Source organism: Saimiri boliviensis, chromosome 5 (assembly GCF_048565385.1).
Source record: "Saimiri boliviensis isolate mSaiBol1 chromosome 5, mSaiBol1.pri, whole genome shotgun sequence".
Lineage (NCBI taxonomy): Eukaryota > Metazoa > Chordata > Mammalia > Primates > Cebidae > Saimiri > Saimiri boliviensis.
This window is the reverse complement of record NC_133453.1, coordinates 124721957-124743473: the sequence shown is the minus strand read 5'-3', so window position 1 is coordinate 124743473 and position 21517 is coordinate 124721957. Positions and strand designations below refer to the sequence as shown.

Here is a 21517-nt window from a genome sequence, read left to right as displayed (position 1 = left end):
GGGACTACAGGTGTGTGCCACCATACCCAGCTAATTTTCTAATTTTTTGTAGAGATGGGGTTTTACCATGTTGCTCAGTCTGGGCTTGAACTTCTGGACTCGAGTGATCCTCCTCCCTCAGCCTCTCAAATTTCTGAGATTACAGGTGTGAGCCACTGTCCCCAGCCATCTCTATTTTCTTGGAGGCATCTGACTTTTCTGTACTTTACAGTCCTTCTATTAAATTTTTGATTTTTTTTCCATTGTACTTTTTTTTTTTTTCTTGAGACAGTCTCACTCTGTTGCCAGGTGCCAGGCTGGAGTGCAGTGGTGCGATCTTGGCTCACTGCAACCTCCGCCTCCCGGGTTCAAGCAATTCTCCTGCCTCAGCCTCCCTAATAGCTGGGACTACAGGCACACGCCACCATGCCCAGCTAATTTTTGTATTTTTAGTAGAGACGGGTTTCACCATGTTGGCCAAGATGGTCTCGATCTCTTGACCTCGTAATCCACCCGACTTGGCCTCCCAAAGTGCTGGGATTACAGGCGTGAGCCACCACTCCTGGCCTGTACTTTTAATTTCTTAAACTTTCTCATTCACTAAATACACATTAAGGGTCCCATATCTGAAACACTTGGGATTAGAAGTGTTTCAGATCTTGGATTTTTTTTTTTTTTTTTTTTTTTTTTTGGAGTATTTGCATTATCGCTTTAACCTGGGAGGCGGAGGTTGCAGTGAACTGAGATCGCGCCACTGCACTCCAGCTGGGTGACAGAGTGAGACTCCATCTCAAAAAAAAAAAATAATAATAAATAAATAGACCTCACTTATAAGGCAAAAGGTCAAAGATATGAAGAATTCAGGATGGTGGGCCGTGCCATCTTGAATTCCCAGTTCGGAATTCCTAATCTGAAATTCGAAATCTTAAGTGCTCCAAAGAGCATTTCTTCTGAGCGTCGTGTTAGTGCTCAAAAGTGTTGGATTTTGGAGCATTTTGGATTTTTGGATTGGAGATGCTCAACGTGTACACCTTTGTATTTAATTCTTGTTTCATGGGTACAGTATGTTCTCTTATCTTTGTGAGGTTACTGCTTACATAGATTTTTTTTTTTTTTTTGAGACAGAGTGTCGCTCTTGTTACCCAGGCTGGAGTGCAATGGCGCGATCTCGGCTCACCGCAACCTCTGCCTCCTGGGTTCAAGCAATTCTCCTGCCTCAGCCTCCTGAGTAGCTGGGACTACAGGCACGCACCACCATGCCCAGCTAATGTTTTGTATTTTTAGTAGAGACGGGGTTTCACCACGTTGACCAGGATGGTCTCGATCTCTCGACCTCGTGATCCACCCGCCTCGGCCTCCCAAAGTGCTGGGATTACAGGCTTGAGCCACCGCGCCCGGCCTGCTTACATAGATTTTACTTTTCACTTCTGTTCCCTAAATTTTTTTTCTTTTCTTTGGGTTATTAAAATAAATATATATATATATATATATATATTTGTTTCGAGTCAACAGTTTTCTTGGTTGGGCGTGGTGGCTCATGCCTGTAATCCCACCCAGCACTTTGGAAGGCCAAGGCAGGTGGATCTCTTGAGGTCAGGAGTTCGAGACCAGCCTGGCCAACATGGTGAAACCATGTCTCTACTAAAAAAAAAAAAAAAAAAAAAAAAATTAGCCAGGCTTGGTGGCTGGTGCCTGTAATCCTAGCTACTCAGGAGGCTGAGGCAGGAGAATCGCTTGAACCTGGGAGGCAGAGGCTGCAGTGAACCAAGATCACACCACTGCACTCCAGCCTGGGCAACAGAGCGAGACTCCGTCTCATAAAAAAGGTTCTCTTAAAATGTGTTGGCTGTATTTCACGTATAGAAAGGAGATGCAGAGACACTAACTGGGCAGTTTGTGGACTTGGGCGGGACTTTTCCAAGTCACTGCTGAAGAACTGGTTCGGATAGGGCTGTTTTTCGGGAGTTCCTGCAATGTCAAGTATCTGAAGTCATTTTTCTGAGTGACTCAGTTTCCCCAGAGCGGAATCCTCTAGACTTTTCCTGGGAGAGTGTATGTCTGTCTGGCTGCAGCATACCAGCATCCAAGTGGAGAAGGGGCTTGGCGTGTTTGTTACCCTTCAATGTATAGACTTTCGCTTGTCCCCTTTTATCTGTAGGTCCGTCTGCCTTGGGGCTTCATCTATGTCCGGCGTTCCTGGGCCAGAACCTATTGGTTCACCCTCTCCATGGGTCCCTGGCCCCCTGCTGGGTGGGGAGGTGGCAGTCACTTGGCTACTCAGGGTTGGGGAGGGGATCTAGGGTCTGATCAGTTCTTACAGACTTTCAGCCCTACTGTCTTCAGTTCTGCTGGGCCTCAGGCCTTGAGGGGTCCCTGGAAACTCAATTCCTGAGCCTTTCCAGGGTTCTGCTTCTGGACGGTTCCTCCCTGCAGGCACTTGGCTCTCAGCTTTCATCGCTCTACCAAGTCAGCTACTGCATGGCCATCTGCTTTCCAGCTTCCACAGTCTTTTTGACATCCTCCGTTTTCCGTCATCAGCCCTTATGGATTTATGCCTTGTTTATTTCCTCTGCTGTCATCACAGTGGAGTTTTGGAGGGAGCAGTGGTAAATCTGTCTGCTCAGTGTGCCATGTGTTTCTAGAAGTCCACTCACTGTGGGGTTTAAGCAGGGATGTGATCAGGTCCATTAGGATGTAAGAGCAGGGATGCCGGCCTCAATGGAAGAGGGGTTACCGGGGTGGGGAGTGGGATTGGTAGCAGAGAAGAGTTTTGTTTGGTGGTTAAGCACCTAGACTGACCCGGCGTGGCGGCTCACGTCTGTAATCCCAGCCCTTTGGGAAGCTGAGGCGGGCGGATCACTTGAGGTCAGGAGTTCAAGACCAGCCTGGCCAATATGGCAAAACCCCATCTCTACTAAAAATAAAAAAAATTAGCCGGGCGAGGTAGTGCACGCCTGTAATCCCAGCTACTCAGGAGGCTGAGGCAGGAGAATTGCTTGAACCCTGGAGGCAGAGATTGCAGTGAGCTGAGATGATGTCATTGCACTCCAGCCTGGGTGACAGAGCAAGACTCCATCTTGGGGAAAAAAAAGAAGAACCTAGAGTGTGGCCCAGGCTTCTGGCTGTGTTGGCAGACAAGTTATATTATCCCTTAAGCCTCAAAAGATGGAAATCATGATGGGAGCCCCTTGCGCATGCGATCTGACAAGTAAATGAGAAAACACGTGGGGTGCTTAGCACCGTGCCTGCCATACGGTGAGCGTTTCATACATGCACACTACTGTTATTTCCACTGTTACCAAGTGATGCACAGTATGGACTTCCCCAGGGAGGTGGCCTGAAGGTGGGGAGCAGGGTGTGTCTCCTTCCTCAGAGAGGGGCAGAGAATGAGAGAATGGTTTCAGCAAATCAGAATAGTAGCTGTCCCCACCACAGCCCCAGGCTTGTTCCCAGCTGCCCTGACCCAGGGTGCCACCCAACGGCTCTAGGACAGACAGACAGTCTCTGTCCTCATCCAGCTGCTGGAATGCCTGAGGGACTTGGCTCGGGGCCTGGGGTAAGGGTGGGAGGACAGTGTGAGAATCGGAGCCAGCCGGGGCCTCCCGGAGCCTTGGCACTGGGGAGAGCCAGACGGAAGCAGGACAATACATGCCCCACCAATGGAGGAGCGTTTGGGGAGAAGGAGAACCCCATCTTCCCAAGGTCCTTTCACACTTTCACGTTTGCATCCTGGGAGTCACGCAGCAGGGTGCTCCCAAGGCTCAGAAGAGGATGTGTGGAGGGGCAGAGGTGGGCGGGGCACCAGCCTGTGGTCTCCTTGCTGGGGGTGGGACAGGAGAGAGAGGATGGACCCCACCCAGTCAGGTTGGGGACAGAATGAGTGAGGTTCACCGGAAGTGCCAAATGATCCGGGAGTGTTTCCAGCACTTTCGGTGTCTCAGAGGCACTCAGACCACCCCCTCATCCTGGCTGGACCTGAAGCCCCTTGGCCTCCTGCATATAGATGCTTACTTATCAGCCAAGCAGACCCACAGGGCTGAATCCAAACTCGTTCTGGCTGTGGCCACAGACCCCCATGTCCATTGGGCCCTGTGTGGGGACGGTGGTAAGGGAGACAGACGTGGTGCCTGCCCTCCAGTCCCTCACACCCGGGGGACAGGCAGATGGGAGGGGTAGATGATCGGCACTGAGGCACGCAGTCCTCTTGGGTCTGTAGGAATGGGGGGATGGGCACCAACCCTCCTGGGGTCAGGAACAGCAAGGAGAAGGAGTCCTGGAGCTGCCCCTGAAGGCTGGCTTCCACCCCAAGGAAGAAGGGCACCACCCAAAGGGTGGAGGGCAGGCTGGGCAGAGGCGGGGCCGTGCCAGTGTAGGGTGGGGCAGAAGAGCCCTTAGGAGGTGGTGGCGGGTGGGCTGGAGGGTAGCCTCTGCAGCCTGTCCAAGAGGGTTGGCCTGAAGAACTCTAGGAGACTTTCCGGGCTGACAGGTGCTTTAGGGGCTCTGGGGAGCGGTCACAGCATTTCACCAGTGTCAACTTGAACCAGGCAGGGAGGAGGGGAGGCCCTGCTCCCTGCTTCCCTTAAAGCCAGCATTTCTACAGGGAGAGAGGGAGGCTGGGTCACACGTGGGGTCCTCTACTTCACCCCATGGATCCCCCCCATCTAGCAACTCCATGACCAGATCCCAGGGCGGGGGACAGGGGAGCGGGCCCCCAAGTCTCTCCTGTGGGTGGTGGGCAGTGCTTTGCTGTCACCAGGTTACAGCGAGGCTTCTGACCCGAGTCACATACTGTCTGCTCCGACCTCTTGTGGGACTGCCCAGCCCCGCTATAATTAGCTCGAGGAGGGGCGTGGAGGGGAAGGGCTGACGGGCTTGGGGATCCGGGTGTGTCGGCCGCGCAGAGGACCTGGCAGTGAGCCTGTCAGGAAGGAAGGGCTGGCTGCCGGCCGCCTGTGTGATTTTTCCCAAGAAGACACTGCTATTTATACTTCCGTAGCTTGGGATCGGCCTCTTGTAGATGAGGACGTGAAGGCCCAAGGCCACAAGCATCTACAGCCAGTCAAAGAGTAAAAACGTGGGTTTCTGACTCCCAAGGCAGCACCTGGCCTGATTCCTGCAGTGGATTCGGTAAGGGTTGCCTTGTGCTCCTGACTTTTCCCGGACTGTTAGTGCTGGGGTGAGGAGCATTGGACCCCTCAGCCACCGGGTCAGAAGACCCCCTAGGTAGGATGGGTGAGTCCCCACCTACGTCCTCGAACCATGGAATGCTAGAGGAAGGAAGGAGCCCAGGGCCAGCTGACCCCATCACCCCTGCAGGCCCAGGGAGGCTCAGGGAGCCCCAAGCTGCCGGAGCACTTGGGACACTCCTTTCTCCCCACCAGGCCTCGGCTACCATGGTTTAGACTTGTATTTGGGGTGAAGTATTTGAGGCCGGGCTCACGGTTGAAAGGGAAGAGCCCTGCCCTGGGGGCAGCCCAGTGAGCAGACACAGCCTGGTGCAGGCAGCCTGGACTTGGCTTGAGATCCTGGCCATCACCTTCCTCTTGTGTGTATCCCAGGGCAAATGACGGATGAGTCCTGAGTGTGTGAGGGCAGATGATGGTACAGTCTGCCTGGGATGTTGTGCGGAGCGAATGAGAGGGTGTGCACCCGGTGCCTGGGGCCAGCCTGGCACGTGGCCATCTCAGGGTTGTGAGGAGCGAATGGGAGGGTGTGCACCTGGTGCCCCGGACCAGCCTGGCACGTGGCCATCTTGGGGTTGTGAGGAGCGAATGAGAGGGTGTGCACCTGGTGCCCGGGGCCAGCCTGGCACGTGGTCTTGGGCACTAGGACTGCATGCAACAGCTGCTCCTCTGCCCACTCCCATGTTAGAGGGATCTGTTTCCAGCCAGCAGGGCAGTGTGGGTGACTCCAGGAGGACTCCAGGGCCCTCAGTAGGAGTTTGGTCACCTTGGCTTTCTTCTCTGCAGCTCTGGGCACAGCCAGGGACCTGTCACTGGCCAGGGGACTTAGGAGACCACACAGACTGCCCACCCAGCCTGGATCTCCCAGCTGCCAGGCCCCCTCCTCTGAAATCTGGGCTTTGGGGTCCTACGGTCTGAGCCACCCTCCCAGCCTCACCCTACACCTGCCTTGGGCGGTACTGGCTGTTCCTGCCTCTTTCATGTTCTTCCAGCCTCTCCACATCTGTCGCGTTTCCTCCTCCTCTCCCTGCTGGACTCCGGGATTTATCACCTCTGCTTTCTTCCCTGTGCAATCTCTGCTTAGCCCACCCAGGACTGTGGCTCATCCTAGCCCTTGGGCCTGGCACCACCTGCCCTGAGACCTCCCAGACAGGAGATTGGAGGGTTTGTGCCTCCCCATCGTCCCTGCCTGGCTAGAGGCCGCAGGTCCCGTGGGTCCTGCCTCCCTCTGTTGCTTCTGCCCAAGTCGTGGCTGCCGGGGTCATCTCAGCCCTGATTGTCTGTGTGGCTCAATTCTCCCCAGAACTGCCGCCCCCAGAAGGCCCCGAAACTTTCCTGCAGTTCCTCCAGGACAGCTAGGAGTCGAGGGGCGGGCTGGTCAGCATGCCAGGGCACTCCTGCTGCTAAGCCATAGTGGTGTCAGCCTAAGGTCCGGCAGGGGCAGCAGGATGGACACTGGGCCCAGACACAATAGCCGTGCCTGAGGGCCACGCAGAGTGAGGCAGGGGCAGAAGCAGGTGCCAGCTGGGCCTGGGCTGCCCTCCCCAGGGCCCCCCGCCTGCACGCCCCCGGCAGCAGGAGTGTCTGGTGGGTACAGATTGTACCTGCTCTCCTCTGCCCGGTTCCCCACCACCGCTGCCAGGGAATGCGGCTGGAGGAAGGCGGGAGTAGATAGGGTGTGACAGAGGCTGAGGCCAGTCCTGCAGGGGGACAGGCACGGCTGCCTGGGCTCTCTCCCAGGGGAGGGCTGCTTTCCAGACCTCGTCCTTCCATAGATGACCCAAGGTCTCTGCCTGGGTGGGGCCATCGGAGGCTCTGTTGTGTCAACTGTGATGTGATGTTCTCCAGATACATGTCGGGCCCGGCTCCAGGGTCTGGGCTCAGGGATGCAGCCTTCAGGGTTGGAGAGCAGGGCCACAAGAGGGCTTGCTGATCCAGGAGGCTTCGGAGGGAAGGGCTTTGGGGCTGCATCTGGAGGGGAGGCTGCAGCGGTAGGGCAGGAGGAGCGGGGTGGAGGTGGCAGCGTGTGCAGAGGCGGGGCACTGGGGCTGGGCTTGTTGAGCTGGAGTACCCAGGAGGTGAGATGAGCGTGGCTGGGAGGGCCTCTGCTGCTGGCTGCAGGGTGGCTGAGCCAAGCGGGGGGCCAGAGTTCTACAGTGGTGGGGCTCTGTGCCACTCCCTCCTCCCCTCCCAGCCCAGCCGAGGCCTCTCCGATGGGTCTCACAGGCTGCCCCCGCTCGCCCCCCTCCCGTCCCATCTCTAGCCGCGGGTGGGGCCTGTGCCTGGATGACCCACCTGCCAAGGACATCATCGACTTCCCCTCGGTGCCGCCCGGCGTCCTCTATGATGTGAGCCACCAGTGCCGCCTCCAGTACGGGTCCTACTCTGCCTTCTGCGATGACATGGATGTGAGTGGGCTGGGGTGGGTAAGAGGGTGTGGGGAGCCGGTGGGAGGACTCAGGGGGCAGCCCTCACCAGCCCGTGGATGCCAGCCTGGGAGGAACCTCGCCTGGCCTGGGCTGCGCCCCCAAATGACACTGTGACACGTCAGAGGCCTGTGGGAGAGGCCGAAGATGGGCAGCCACAGACCCAGCTCTGAATTCTGGGTCAACCACGGATCCACTGTGACAAGCCCCTTAGCCTCCCTGGGTCTGGCTTTTAAGAGGGAAAAGGGCCAGGCGCGGTGGCTCAAGCCTGTAATCCCAGCACTTTGGGAGGCCGAGGCGGGTGGATCACAAGGTCAAGAGATCAAGAGCATCCTGGCCAACATGGTGAAACCCCCGTCTCTACTAAAAATACAAAAAATTAGCTGGGCATGCCTGTAGTCCCAGCTACTTGGGAGGCTGAGATAGGAGAATGGCTTGAACCCAGGAGGCGGAGGTTGCAGTGAGCTGAGAATGCGCCATTGCACTCCAACTTGGACAACAAGAGGGAAACTTTGTCTCAAAAAAACAAAAACAGCCGGGCGCGGTGGCTCAAGCCTGTAATCCCAGCACTTTGGGAGGCCGAGGCGGGTGGATCATGAGGTCGAGAGATCGAGACCAACCTGGTCAACATGGTGAAACCCCGTCTCTACTAAAAATACAAAAAATTAGCTGGGCATGGTGGCGCGTGCCTGTAATCCCAGCTACTCAGGAGGCTGAGGCAGGAGAATTGCCTGAACCCAGGAGGCGGAGGTTGCGGTGAGCCGAGATCGCGCCATTGCACTCCAGCCTGGGTAACAAGAGCGAAACTCCATCTGAAAAAAAAAAAAAAAAAAACCAAAACCAAAACCAAAAACAAAAACAAAACAAAAGGGGAAAGGAACCCATGTGGGGAGGGTCTGTTTATTCTGGAGAAGACTGCCTGGAGTGATCTTCTAACTGGAGGTGGGGCTGGGCCGGGAGAGGGGTGGAGAGCTGCGGAGTGCTGTGAGCAGCACAGCCCCGGGCCCCCCACACCACCACGGGGTCTGGCGAGGAAGGTGGGAGCAGACACAGAAGGGACCTCTGGGGGTCTGTGGACCCCCGCTATGTGGAAGGGTGTCCAGGGGGCCCTTGGGGACAGGGTGGGGGCAGGGCGGCTGGTGGCACGGGGTGGGTGGGGTGAGGGTGTGGCCTCTGCCCCCTCCTTGCAGAATGTCTGCCACACACTTTGGTGCTCCGTCGGGACCACCTGTCACTCCAAGCTGGATGCAGCCGTGGACGGCACCCGGTGTGGGGAGAACAAGGTAGGAGGTGCCCAGTCCCAGCAGTGGGAGGGAGAGGCCAGACCTCCTGCTGTGTCCGGTTCCGGGGGTCAGCCCCAGCTCACAGTCTTGCTGTGCTCCTAGCAGACCCCCACTCTCTGCAGCCCAAGCCCCCGTCTACAAAATGGAGGCATTGGGGACAGGGCTTGATTCCATGATTCCCCGGGTGTCTTCAGCTGAGTCGGCACGTGGGCTGTTTTACTCCCTGCTCAGCTCCGCCCTTCGGCCTGGGCCACACGTGATGGTGATGATTGGGAGGGGCCTGTCTCACCTTCCATCCTTCCCCTCTGTGCGTTTCGTGGCCTTCCTACCCGCCTTGTTCTCACTAGGGTAAGGTTGACTGATAGGGCTGGGGGTGGGGTGGCTCTACCTCCATCTGTCTTGGTAGTGGTGTCTCAATGGGGAGTGCGTACCCGTGGGCTTCCGGCCCGAGGCCGTGGACGGTGGCTGGTCCGGCTGGAGCGCCTGGTCCATCTGCTCGCGGAGCTGTGGCATGGGCGTGCAGAGCGCTGAGCGGCAGTGCACGCAGCCTGCGTGAGTGTGGGGCCCAGGGTGCCCTGGGCGATGGGACAGAGGGACCCAAGCAGTCAGCCAATTGCAGGGGCTTGGCTCTGTCCCAGCCCCTGGCTCTTAGAAGTGTCCTCATAACGGTCATTCCGAGTGTCCAGGCCACCTTGAGTCACTTTCAAGGAAGGTTCTGGGGCTGACAGGTCCCCACCGCTGACCCCTTTGCAGAGAGAGGGACACTGAGGCCCAGAGACTAGAGAGACTCATCAGAGGCCACATGGCAAAGCAGCCACCGGCTGGAGGGAGGACAGAGAGGGCAGTGGGGAAGAGCGTGGGCCCTGGACCTTAGATGGCTCAGGGTTTGAATCCCCTCTTCACCCCTTCTCGGCCTCTGTTTCCCTGTTTAAACGGGGGGATGTGAGGATGTGGTGAGGCACAGAGCCCAGCAGTACCGTAGACTGAGGCACTGCCCAGCTGATTCCCTCTTCTCGAGGCCACCCAGGGGAGGCATGGGGTTCACAGCCAGCCCCACCCAGGCTCTGTGCTTGGCTAAGACTGGCCTGTGCTCCTCCCTGCCTCCTGACCTCCAAATCTGAGCTGGGTTGGGTCCAGCTACCCTGGCCTAGATCGGGAGGGTTTCAGGAGCTGTATCTGGGCAGACCTCTCAGCTGGCTGGGGTCCTGGGGGCTTTTTTTACACCCAGGCTGGGGGAACTGTCGCCAGGAGGGAGGCTGAGGACTCACATGCTCGTTAGGACGCTGGTGTCATGGGCTGGGGACTCGGAGCAGTCCCTCCAGTCAGTGCCAGTCATGCCTGCAGCTTGTCGCAGCTTCTCAACAGCCCTCTGCAGAGTCAGCCCCACCCCCATTTTACGGATGAGGAAACTGAGGCCCAGGGGTTGGCCAGAGACTTGCCCACAGTCACACAGCAGGTTGGGGACAGAGCTCAGGCTTCCTGCCGCCACTTCCCTGCAGGTCCTTACAAACAGGGAGGGTGTGTCTGGGCCAGAGCCGGGGCAGCCCACGGGAGGAGAGCATGTGCACAGAGCTGGGTGGCAGGGATCTCGGGGTGCGGGTACAGGAGGAGGCCGCTCGCTCCAGGCTGTGGCCACGCAGTAGCACTCACCAGACCCTCCCTGCGTCTCCCCACAGGCCCAAATACAAGGGCAAGTACTGCGTGGGCGAGCGGAAGCGTTTCCGCCTCTGCAACCTGCAAGCCTGCCCCGCTGGCCGCCCCTCCTTCCGCCACGTCCAGTGCAGCCACTTTGACGCTATGCTCTACAAGGGCCAGCTGCACACATGGGTGCCTGTGGTCAATGACGGTGAGTGCTGTCTCCCACGGGGACACTGAGGCTCAGAGGGCTGGGGCTGTGTGCGCCCAAGGCTACCCTGTGATGCAGTGGGAGACTCAGTCTCCAACCCAAGCCTGTGCCCTGGGGCTGCTGCTCCCCCCAGCTCCCCAGTCTGCAGCCTTGTAGATAGCTACCAGCCCAGCCGGAGCCTCCAGCCTGCCATGGATGTGTGTCACGGAGGGGTCTTCCTGGTGCCCTCTGTAACTCCTGCCCCGGCTGTCGCTGATGGCTCTTCTCCTTGGTGCCCAGTGAACCCCTGTGAGCTGCACTGCCGGCCCTCAAATGAGTATTTTGCCGAGAAGCTGCGGGACGCCGTGGTTGATGGCACCCCCTGCTACCAGGGCAGGGTCAGCCGGGACCTCTGCATCAATGGCATCTGCAAGGTATGCCTGGTCAGGAAGCAGCTCTCCCAGCATCGCCCGCCCCCAGCCCCACTGGCAGGCCCCAGATTCTCCCCTGGGTCCCTCCTGGTCCTCTGGCCACCCTCCCCATGCTCTGCCATTGGGCTTCCCAGACCCCACCCTCTATACCACTAAGGCAAAGCCCATACTAGGCCTCCTGGCACTGGAGACCTCTGCCAGTCAGGGCTCGCTGCCCCTTGTCTCCTTGGATGCTGCGCCAGCACCGCCACAGCTGGGACACTGGAGCCCAGGCAGGGGCTTGACCTCTTGCCAGCTGGCTGACCCCAGGCAGTGGTTTCCTCCCTGATAGAAGGGGTCAAGTGAGGTGGCACAGGTGACATGAAGGGCTCTAGCCCCGAAGGCCTCTTGTCTTTGCCCATCTCCCCAGCCACCTACCTGGCCCTGCTTCTAGCCCCCTAAAAGCCGCTGGGGTGTCCGGGCCTGGGCTCAGAGGGGGACCAGCAGGGAGGGGCCCACCCCCAGCACCTCTGATGTTCAGATTCCCTGCACGCACTGGTCAGGAGCCCGTGGTGAGTCAGGTCCCTGCCTGCCCGCAGCCTTTGCAGAACTCCCTTCTCTTGTCGTGTGTGATGCTTGAGACATGCCTTTAGGAAGGGGCGGGTCTCCCCGTCTCACATCTGAGGACGCTGAGGCTCAGGGAGGTAGAGAAGTTCGCCTGGGTCAGAGGCACAGCTGGGGTGGGGCAGGGCCAGAGAGAGGCCTCCCGACCCCGACTCCCAGCCGTCTCCGCCTGACCCTGGCTGGCTCCCGGGGCTGCAGCCACAGAGGGCTGGCCGCCGGCACCACGGGCCTCCCCTCCCTTGTGTGTTGCAGAATGTGGGCTGTGACTTCGAGATTGACTCCAGTGCCATGGAGGACCGCTGTGGCGTGTGCCACGGCAATGGCTCCACCTGCCACACCGTGAGCGGGACCTTCGAGGAGGCTGAGGGCCTGGGTATGGGGTGGGACCACTGTGGGGGTGGGATGTGCTGTTTACCTGGTGGCCGCTTCCCTATCTGCTCCAGGCCCCCTCCCCCCCAATTGGCCTTGTGGTCCCCACCCAGCCATAGATGGCTAAGCAAGGAAGCCTTGCTGGTGTGGAATTCTCATAGGAGTCCGGGACCCCTAACCCAAGCTCAGAGACCTGTCCCCATGGGGAGTCCTCTTGTCCCAGAGACCCCAGGCAGGGCCAGCTTGGCTTGTGTGCAGCGCCTGGGCCTCTGGGAGGATGGGGGTCCCCTCCCGAAGCTTCCGATACCCCCAGCTCCACGCCCTCACCTCGGGTCTGCTTTGCACACAATCGAGTGCTGACTGTGCTAGGTGATGGGGACATGTAGGTGAATCGTTCAGTCCCGCAGAGGACAGAATCTTCTGTGTGGCCAGTGCAGTGCAGGGAGGCCCAGAGGGCTTTGGGAGCACCGAGGAAGACGCTCCTGGCCTGGGGAAATCAGGGAAGGTTTCCCGTGGGAGGAAAACCCCGTTGTCCTCAGATCCCAGCAGGACGTTCATTCACATTACTATCCCTGCCTGCCTCACTTTCCTCATCTGTGAAATGGGGACAATAGTACCTACATCCTCGGGTGGTTATTCATTTTACACGTGAGCAGTGCCCGGCGCGTGATGGGTGTTACAGAAGTGGGTGAATAAAAGTAGCCATGTGGGCTGAGGAGGGTGACCCAAGAGAAAGGCCTGAGCACGCTGGCATTTTAGAAAGAGAATGCCAGCCAGCCCGGAGTGTTGGGTGGACCCAGCCTTGTGATGAGACCAGTTTAGGTCCCCAGGAGCGGGTTGACGGGGCATGGCCATAGGGTCAGGATTTGAGGCGCCTCTGTGAGGTTTTGGTGACCTACGACATATCTAAGCAATAGGGGGAGCTCAGACTTCTAAGGTACCGGTGGAATCTTTGGCATCAGCAGGCAGGGGGCCAGTGGGGAGAGAGGTGAGGGCAGTGGGTGGGGATAGGCAACCCTGTCACCCCAAGCACAACCTATACACAACCCGTGCCCGGCAGGGTATGTGGACGTGGGGCTGATCCCAGCTGGCGCACGTGAGATCCGCATCCAGGAGGTGGCCGAGGCTGCTAACTTCCTGGCACTGCGGAGCGAGGACCCGAAGAAGTACTTCCTCAACGGTGGCTGGACCATCCAGTGGGACGGGGACTACCAGGTGGCAGGGACCACCTTCACATACTCACGCAGGGGCAACTGGGAGAACCTCACGTCCCCGGGGCCCACCAACGAGCCTGTCTGGATTCAGGTGCCCGCATCCCAAGGCCCAGGAGTGGGGAGCAGAGGCGGAGACCCCAGGCCCATGGCAGGGTCTCATCCTGAAGGAGTGAGCCCTGGAGCAGTCACAGAGCCTGGCTCTTAGCCAGGCCCTCCTGCTGCAACCCCTGCCTCAGTTTCCCCATCTTTTAAAATGGCCCCATGATGTAGCTGCAGTTCAGAGGTGGCTGGGGCCAGCTCCTCTAGGGCTGGGTGGATGGAGAGGATGCCTTGTGCTCACGGGGCCCCACCTGCCCGCCCAGCTGCTGTTCCAGGAGAGCAACCCCGGGGTGCGCTATGAGTACACCGTCCACAGGGAGGCAGATGGCCATGGCGAGGTCCCGCCGCCCGAGTTCTCTTGGCACTACGGACCCTGGACCAAGTGCACGGTCACCTGCGGCACAGGTGAGAAGAGGGGCAGGCACAGCCCCGCCAGCAGGGGCTTTGACTCTGGACAGGGACGCTGGCTTCAGCCTCCAGCTCACTGCTGGGCCACCACGGGTCTGGAGGTTTGCTTCTCTGAGCCTCAGTTCCCCATCGTGAAATGAGGCTGGCAATTGCCCCATGTCCCATGCCCGCTGGGAGGTAAATAGATGAGGCAGGTGGGGGCAGCGTGTGGCGAGTGCTCAGTGTGCCCCATCCAGGGGGCACAGCTCCCTCTCGATTTTGTCTTGGCTCAGCTCCGGCAGGTCTCGTGCCTGCATTTCTGCTGTGTCCTGGAGCCGACCCCCCACCCCAACAGAGCCTTAGCCGTGGGCGTGTCGGGTCGGGCTGCTCCCCTCCTCCAGCCCCTCCAGTGGTCCAGAGCCTGGGGCTCCCTGGTGGCCATCCCAGGAGGGGCTTCCCAGACAGAAGGAGGGGGAACAGCGGAAGGTGGCAGGGAAGGGGGCAGTGAGGGGAGGGAGGCCAGGGCACAGCCAGGTTTCCCACCCAACTCTGAGGCCAGCCCAGTGGCCCCTCACCATGCCAACTTATTTCTTTGAACTATATAAAAAGTATGATGGTTTCATTAACTCCGACTCTTCCTCCCCATATTTCCCTTAGTGCCCCCCATGCCCCTCGATCTCCCTGCCTCTCAGAATCCCCCCACCTCAGGTCTCCTGCCCTGCCCCTTGGTCTTCCCCCCCATGCCCCTCAGTTTCCCCCAACCCCTCAGTCTCCCCTCACCCCTTGGTCTCCCCCCACCCCTCAGTCTCCCCCCATTGTGCCTCTCAGTCCCCCCTGCCCCTCGGTCTCCCCCCACCCCGGCCCTGGTCTCCCCAGCCCCTTGGTCTTCCTGCTCACTCTTCAGTCTCCCCCCTCCCCGTCTCCCCACACCCCTCAATCTCCCCCCCGGCCTTTCGGTCTCCCCCCCACCCCTGGGTCTCCCTGCTCACCCCTCAGTCTCCCCCCGCCTCCGTCTCTCGCTCTCTTAGTCCTCCCCTTTCCCCTCAGTCTTTCCATCGTTGACACCCAGTGTCCTCAGGGTCTCAGAATCGGGAATCTGAGATAGAGACACTTGAGCATTCCTTAAAATGCTATTTAAAAATTATGATTACTCTTTGGAGGAAAGAGGTGAGGGAAGGAGAGGGAGTGGGGAGGAGGGAAAGGAGAAGTGAGGGAGGGGGCGGGCGCGCAGGGGAAGAGAGGGAACCTTAAAATGCTGTTATGATGACAGCATGAGAATTGGGGAGCTGGGTAGATGCCTTCCAAAGCCAGGAAACCTGTTTTATCTAATACAGCTATCTTTATTTTATTTTATTTTATTTATTTTGAGACAGAGTCTGGCTCTGTCACCCAGGCTGGAGTGCAGTGGTGCGATCTTGGCTCACAGCAGCCTCCGCCTCCCAGGTTCCACTGATTCTCCTGCCTCAGCCTCCCGAGTAGTTGGGATTTACAGGCACGCGCCACTATGCCTGGCTAATTTTTTATTATTGGTAGAGGCAGGGTTTCACCATGTTGGCCAGGCTGGTCTTGAACTCCTGACCTCAGGTGATTCACCTGACTCAGCCTCCCAAAGTGCTGGGATTGATTGCAGGCATGAGCCACCGCACCTGGCATAATTCAGGTGTCTTTTTTTTTTTTTTTTTTGAGACGGAGTTTCGCTCTTGTTACCGAAGCTGAAGTGCAATGTCGCGATCTCGGCTCACTGCAACCTCCGCCTCCTGGGTTCAGGCAATTCTCCTGCCTCAGCCTCCTGAGTAGCTGGGATTACAGGCACGTGCCACCATGCCCAGCTAATTTTTTTGTATTTTTAGTAGAGACGGGGTTTCACCATGTTGACTAGGATGGTCTCCATCTCTTGATCTCGTGATCCACCCGCCTCGGCCTCCCAAAGTACTGGGATTACAGGCTTGAGCCACCGTGCCCGGCCAATTCAGGTGTCTTTAAATAGACAAACGTGAGAAACCAACAAATACATGTGCAGCACGAGACATTTGGGAGATTGTCTCTCAGCAAATCGGCTGCCTTGAAGGTGGACCGTGTAGGAGTGTACGCAGAGGCAAATGCCCCGTGGTGGCCGGGACAGACAGGCAGGAAGTCCCAGGTGCACAGTCCAAGCTGGCGGGACCTGGAGCTGACTGTCCCTCAGCTGCAGCATCCTTGCCACGGCAGCCCTCCCCTCCTGCTTATCACAGATGGCATCCTCCCTTCCAGGCCTCTTGCCATGTTCCGGGCAGGAAGAAGAAGGGGAAAGGGCTGACCCCCAGCAAGGGACTTGTGCCTGTTTCTCCCCAGCCAGGACTGTGTCCCAGAAACCCTAGTTTCGAGGGGGCGGCCTCAGGGTGTTTTCAGCAGGTCCCATTGCTGTAGTTGGGACCTTGAGCAATATCAGAATCTATTGGTGAGGAAATGGGGACAGGCGTGGGACTGGCAGTTCAGGGGAGGCACAGCTTACTCTTGAGACCCCGGGGGAGCAGAGAAAGCAGAGCCACCAGCAGAGGGGGTCCTGAGGCTGGGCATCAGCAGGCAGTATGGAAGTGAGTTTAAGTGAGGAGTGTGACTGTGGAAAAGCCCGGGGTGGGCAGTGGCAGAAGGTATGAAGGACAGGAGCAGTGCCAAGGCTGGTGTGGGGGCGTGGAGCGGGGCCTGCCCCTTGATGCATTTCTTCTCCAGATGTTCTCTGAGCCATTGGGAAGGGCGTGGACAGTGGGGCAGCCTTGACATCATGGCTGGCTTTGCATTCTAGCAGCAGCTGGCACGGATCGAGCTCTTAGGATGTGCTGGGCACGGGCTGAGCCCGCACATGCAAGGCCACAAGCAGTCCTCCCTCCGGGGCTTAGAGGCAGGCAGGATTGTCACTCCAACTTCACAGAGGAGGACGCTGAGGTTGAGGCCAAGTGAGCTGCCCAGGCCTCTCAGCTAGGAAGCAGAGGGTCTGGAGACCCAACCCACTAAACCTCCACACTGTGCCACCTCCCCAGGGACAGTCAGAGGGAGGCTACGTAGGAGAGGGCGGGTGAGAGCAGGGCAGCAAGGAGGAGGCAGCCGTGGAGATCGGCCTTCATCTTGAAACGGGTGGTGAGGCGCTGTTCTGGGAGGGTTCTGGCAGAAATGGTGTCTTTGGGTCTTGGGTGGTGGGCACCTGGGTGCCAGGCCCAGGCTGAGCCCCACGGCCCCTAGGTGTGCAGAGGCAGAGTGTGTACTGCTCGGAGCGGCAGGCAGGGCCTGTGGACGAGGGGCACTGTGACCCCCTGGGCCAGCCCGATGACCGGCAGAGGAAGTGCAGTGAGCAGCCCTGCCCTGCGAGGTGAGCCACCCCCCACGCCCCTACCAACTCCCCACCCCCAGGCGGCCTGGGTCTGCCACAGGCCCCAGGGAGGACCACAGGCAGCCAGGTTTTCACAGGTCTTCCCAAGGCTGAAGCCCCAACTCTGGTCACCCCTTACTCCAGCCTGGACACCTGTGGTCCTCCTCCTTAGGTCCCTGGATATGGAAATAGGCCTCAGGTGATGCTCACTTCCTCTGAGGGGAGGGTGGCAGGAGCAGCGGGGCTGGGCCATGTCACCAGACTTAGGGGGAGGACGCCTACCTGGGCTTGGAGCTCTGGAGAAGCAGCCACTGGCTTTGGTCTCAGCTCTGCCCAAACCCCAAGGGCCTGGGAGCCCAGCCTGGCCCTCCCTGCTGGTGAGCCTACCGATGCCATCTGTCTGATGCCACGCTGATGCCACCTGTGTGCCCTTGCCAGGTGGTGGGCAGGTGAGTGGCAGCTGTGCTCCAGCTCCTGTGGGCCTAGGGGCATCTCCCGCCGGGCCGTGCTCTGCATCCGCAGCGTGGGGCTGGATGAGCAGAGCGCCCTGGAGCCGCCCGCCTGTGAACACCTTCCCCGGCCCCCGGCTGAAACCCCCTGCAACCGCCACGTGCCCTGTCCGGCCACCTGGGCTGTGGGGAACTGGTCTCAGGTGAATGCGGGATGGGAGGAGCCGCCTCCAGTGCCACCCTTGGTCTCAGGCTACAGGGAGGCAGACAGCCTTCCTCCAGCCCTTACTGCCTGGTACCGTGGGAGGGAGTCTGGGGCATTCCAGGGTCCAGCCTCTGACTCCAAAGCCTAAGGGATCAGGAAGCCCCTGTGAAGCCATGGCCGAAGCCATGACCTTGAGCTGGGTAGGGCCAGAGAGGGCTGGTTGGGGTCCCTGCCACTCTGACACTGGGCAGTGGACAGTGCCTTGCCCCCGCCTTGCCCCAGCATCCCCTGGCAGCCCGCCTCCCAGCCTGAGCCCCTCATCGTGGCTTCCCCCGCAGTGCTCAGTGACATGCGGGGAGGGCACTCAGCACCGAAGTGTCCTCTGCACCAATGACACCGGTGTCCCCTGTGACGAGGCCCAGCAGCCAGCCCACCAAGTCACCTGCTCTCTGCCACCCTGTCTGCGGCCCCTGGACACACTGGTCCCTGAAGGCTCAGGGAGCGGCTCCTCCAGCCACGAACTCTTCAACGAGGCTGACTTCATCCCGCGCCACCTGGCCCCACGCCCTTCACCCACCTCAGCACCCAGGCCAGCCAGCATGGGCAACGCCATCGACGAGGAGGCCCTGGAGCTGGACCCACCAGGGCCCGTGTTTGTTGACGACTTCTACTACGACTACAATTTCATCAATTTCCACGAGGACCTGTCCTACGGGCCCTTTGAGGAGCCCGATCTAGACCTGGCAGGGACAGGGGATGGGACACCCACACCACGTGGCCGTCCTGCTGCGTCCTCCACAGGTAGCCCCGTGTCTGCCACAGAGCCTCCTGCAGCCACGGAGGAGGGGCCACCGGGACCTTGGTCCCCTAGCCCTTGGCCCAGCCAGGCCGGCCGCTCCCCACCCCCACCCTCAGAGCCGACCCCTGGGAACTCTTTGCTCAATTTCCTGCCTGAGGAAGACACCCCCATAGGGGCTCCAGATCTTGGGCTCCCCAGCCTACCCAGGCCCAGGGTTTCCCCTAATGGCGTGCAGACGCCTATCGCCCCTGGGAGCCAAAATGACTTGGTTGGCGAGGACAGCCAGCGTCAGCTGCCCCCTCCGTGGTGGGACAGGACCAATGAGGTTTCCAAGGACGATGAGGAACCCGGGAGCCACAGAGCCCCCCACCTGCCCTCGAGACCCAACCCCACGCTGCCCGCTTTGTCCCCTGTCGGCAGCACCCACTCCTCTCCTGTTCCTGATGTGGTGGAGCTGTGGACAGGAGGGACTGTAGGCTGGAAGCCAGCTCTGGAGGGTGGCCTGGGGCCTGGGGACAGTGAGCTGAGGCCCACTGTGGAGGCGGCTCCTCCCCTTCCTCCTCCCATAGCCCCTCCGCCAGAGGACAGCCCCCTGCAGCCGGGGACTCCCAACTCCCCAACCCCAGGACCAGGGTCCTGGGACCTGCGGACTGTGGCAGTGTGGGGCACCTTCCTCCCCACGACCCAGACTGGCGTCGGGCGCACACCTGAGCCTGAGCCTGCCCCGAGCCCGGGACCCGAGGGCCAGCCTGAGTCTCTCAGCCCTGAGGTGCCCCTGAGCTCTGGGCTGCTGTCCACGCCAGCTTGGGACAGCCCTGCAAACAGCCGCAGAGCCCCTGAGACCCAGCCCCCGGCCCCCAGCCTGGCTGAAGCGGAGCCCCCTGTGGACCCGCTGGCTGCCAGGAATGCCAGCTGGCAAGCTGGAAACTGGAGCGAGGCAAGTGATGCGGGCCGGGCTGGCGGGGAGTTTGCCCGGGACCTTGGTGATTGTTGCCTCACCTGAAAGTGAGCAGCGTGGGACACAGGCGCGCGGTCTGTCCCGCCTCCCTCAGGGCAGGGGTTCCCAGGATTAGGCGGATGAGGGGACCCCAGGGCCCATTCCTGGGCAGCACAGGGGGCCTCAGGGAAGCCAGGGCAGGCACACTCTGGCAGCACACCCCATGACAGAGTCACTCAGACAGCTGTGCAGAGGGCAGGGTCCCCTCATGGTCCACAGGCCCAGTCCTGCCCAGAAAGCAGCAAACTTCCTTGAGGCTCAGCCTGGCTCCTCCACGCTGGGCTCAGCCCACTGCCACCTGGCTCTGCCCTCAATGGCTCCACCCTCCTTTGGCAGTGACCTGCAGGGGTCTGAGCTGTATGAAAGAAGCTGGCCAGTGCCCCCTCCCTGGGTCCCCAGATGGTCACTGCAGGAGAAGCAAGCTTCTGTTCAGATCCCTAACTTGGAGGTGGGAAGGGGCAGGCTGGTCAGGATAGCTGGTCAGGGGTGCCCGCAGGGTCCCCTTCCCCTGCCTCTGTACCAGTGACGCTGCAACACAGGCCCTTTGTCCTTTGTGGGCAGGGTCAGTTGGTTGTTGGGGTGGGGGTTGACTTTTTATTCTGACGGTCTTCCTGGGAGGTGGGTGGAGGAGTCTATTTTGCAAATAAGAAAACAGGCCCAGAAGAGGGGACTGTCCTGCTGAGGTCTCGCTAGCCTAGGTGGGTAGTTCCTGGCTGTGGGGGCCTGGCGGGGATGGGGTCTGCCTGGCTTTCACGGGTCTGTGCCCCGCAGTGCTCCACCACCTGTGGCCTGGGCGCCGTCTGGAGGCTGGTTCGCTGCAGCTCCGGCCGGGATGAGGACTGTGCCCCTGCTGGCCGGCCCCAGCCTGCCCGCCGCTGCCACCTGCGGCCCTGTGCCACCTGGCACTCGGGCAACTGGAGTAAGGTGCGTGAGGTTGGAGCCAGGGCAGGGAGCCCCAGGGCATGGGGCAGAGCCCTGGGTCCCCACGGCCTGTGTTCCGAGAGCAGCAGGGCAGGGGAGGGCTCTGGGCTGCACGTCTGGGTACCCGATGGCACTGGATCTGAATCTCCTGGGAGTCTTCATTTTTGTCTGGCTTGGCCTGCCTCCTCCCCTCTGTATTTCTGACCCCATCTGCACTTGTCTTTCACCAGCTTGCCTTTTTTATTTCTCCCTTTCTCCGTCTGTCCCTGCCCATGGCAGCCCATGGCAGCCCCTGGCTGGGCACCTTTGGCCTGGGGCTTGCCAGCCTTGGCCTCTCGCTGGAGCTCTTCAGGGATCTGCCCCGGGCTGGAGCGTGGGCCTGATGCCTTCCCTGACACATGCCTCTCGGGATTGCACGTGTGGGCCTGCACGTGGGGGGTGTCCACACGTGTCTCTCTGTCCCCAGTGCTCCCGCAGCTGCGGTGGAGGCTCCTCAGTGCGGGACGTGCAGTGTGTGGACACACGGGACCTCCGGCCGCTGCGACCCTTCCATTGTCAGCCGGGGCCAGCCAAGCCACCTGCGCACCGGCCCTGTGGGGCCCAGCCCTGCCTCAGCTGGTACACCTCTTCCTGGAGGGAGGTGAGGCCTGGGGGTCCAGTTGGGGGGAGGGGGTGCCCTCAGACCCTGGCTGTGCCCTGACTCCTTCCCTGCACCCCAGTGCTCTGAGGCCTGTGGCGGTGGTGAACAGCAGCGTCTGGTGACCTGCCCGGAGCCAGGCCTCTGCGAGGAGGCACTGAGACCCAACGCCACGCGGCCCTGTAACACTCACCCCTGCACGAAGTGGGTGGTGGGGCCCTGGGGCCAGGTGAGCTGGGCTGCGTGGAGGAGCAGGGAGCAAGGGCTTGGTGGTACCTGGTCGGTCCTGGGTTGGGTGAAGCAGCTATTGAGTGCGGCTGAGAGCCAGGCTGTCTCTGGCCACTGCTCGTGCAGCAGTGACTGGACG

At 60.0% G+C, this 21517-nt stretch overlaps 1 protein-coding gene across 3 annotated transcripts in view; it reads left to right on the top strand.

The window, feature by feature from the left end:
* The window catches only part of LOC104650429 (A disintegrin and metalloproteinase with thrombospondin motifs 7), a 66717-nt gene that overhangs the window by 37056 nt on the left and 8144 nt on the right, over positions 1-21517 (top strand). For 2 of the 3 annotated variants that reach the window (XM_074399908.1, XM_074399910.1), the window contains 14 exons: positions 7426-7570; positions 8779-8871; positions 9278-9423; positions 10548-10717; positions 10997-11130; positions 11983-12103; positions 13160-13404; positions 13676-13817; positions 17016-17142; positions 17581-17794; positions 18135-19532; positions 20364-20516; positions 20980-21153; positions 21233-21379. In XM_074399908.1, the coding sequence (XP_074256009.1) occupies positions 7426-7570; positions 8779-8871; positions 9278-9423; positions 10548-10717; positions 10997-11130; positions 11983-12103; positions 13160-13404; positions 13676-13817; positions 17016-17142; positions 17581-17794; positions 18135-19532; positions 20364-20516; positions 20980-21153; positions 21233-21379 (3409 nt within the window). Of the gene's footprint in view, positions 1-7425; positions 7571-8778; positions 8872-9277; positions 9424-10547; positions 10718-10996; positions 11131-11982; positions 12104-13159; positions 13405-13675; positions 13818-17015; positions 17143-17580; positions 17795-18134; positions 19533-20363; positions 20517-20979; positions 21154-21232; positions 21380-21517 lie in introns of those variants that run through there. The other variant, XM_074399909.1, reaches the window with a different exon arrangement.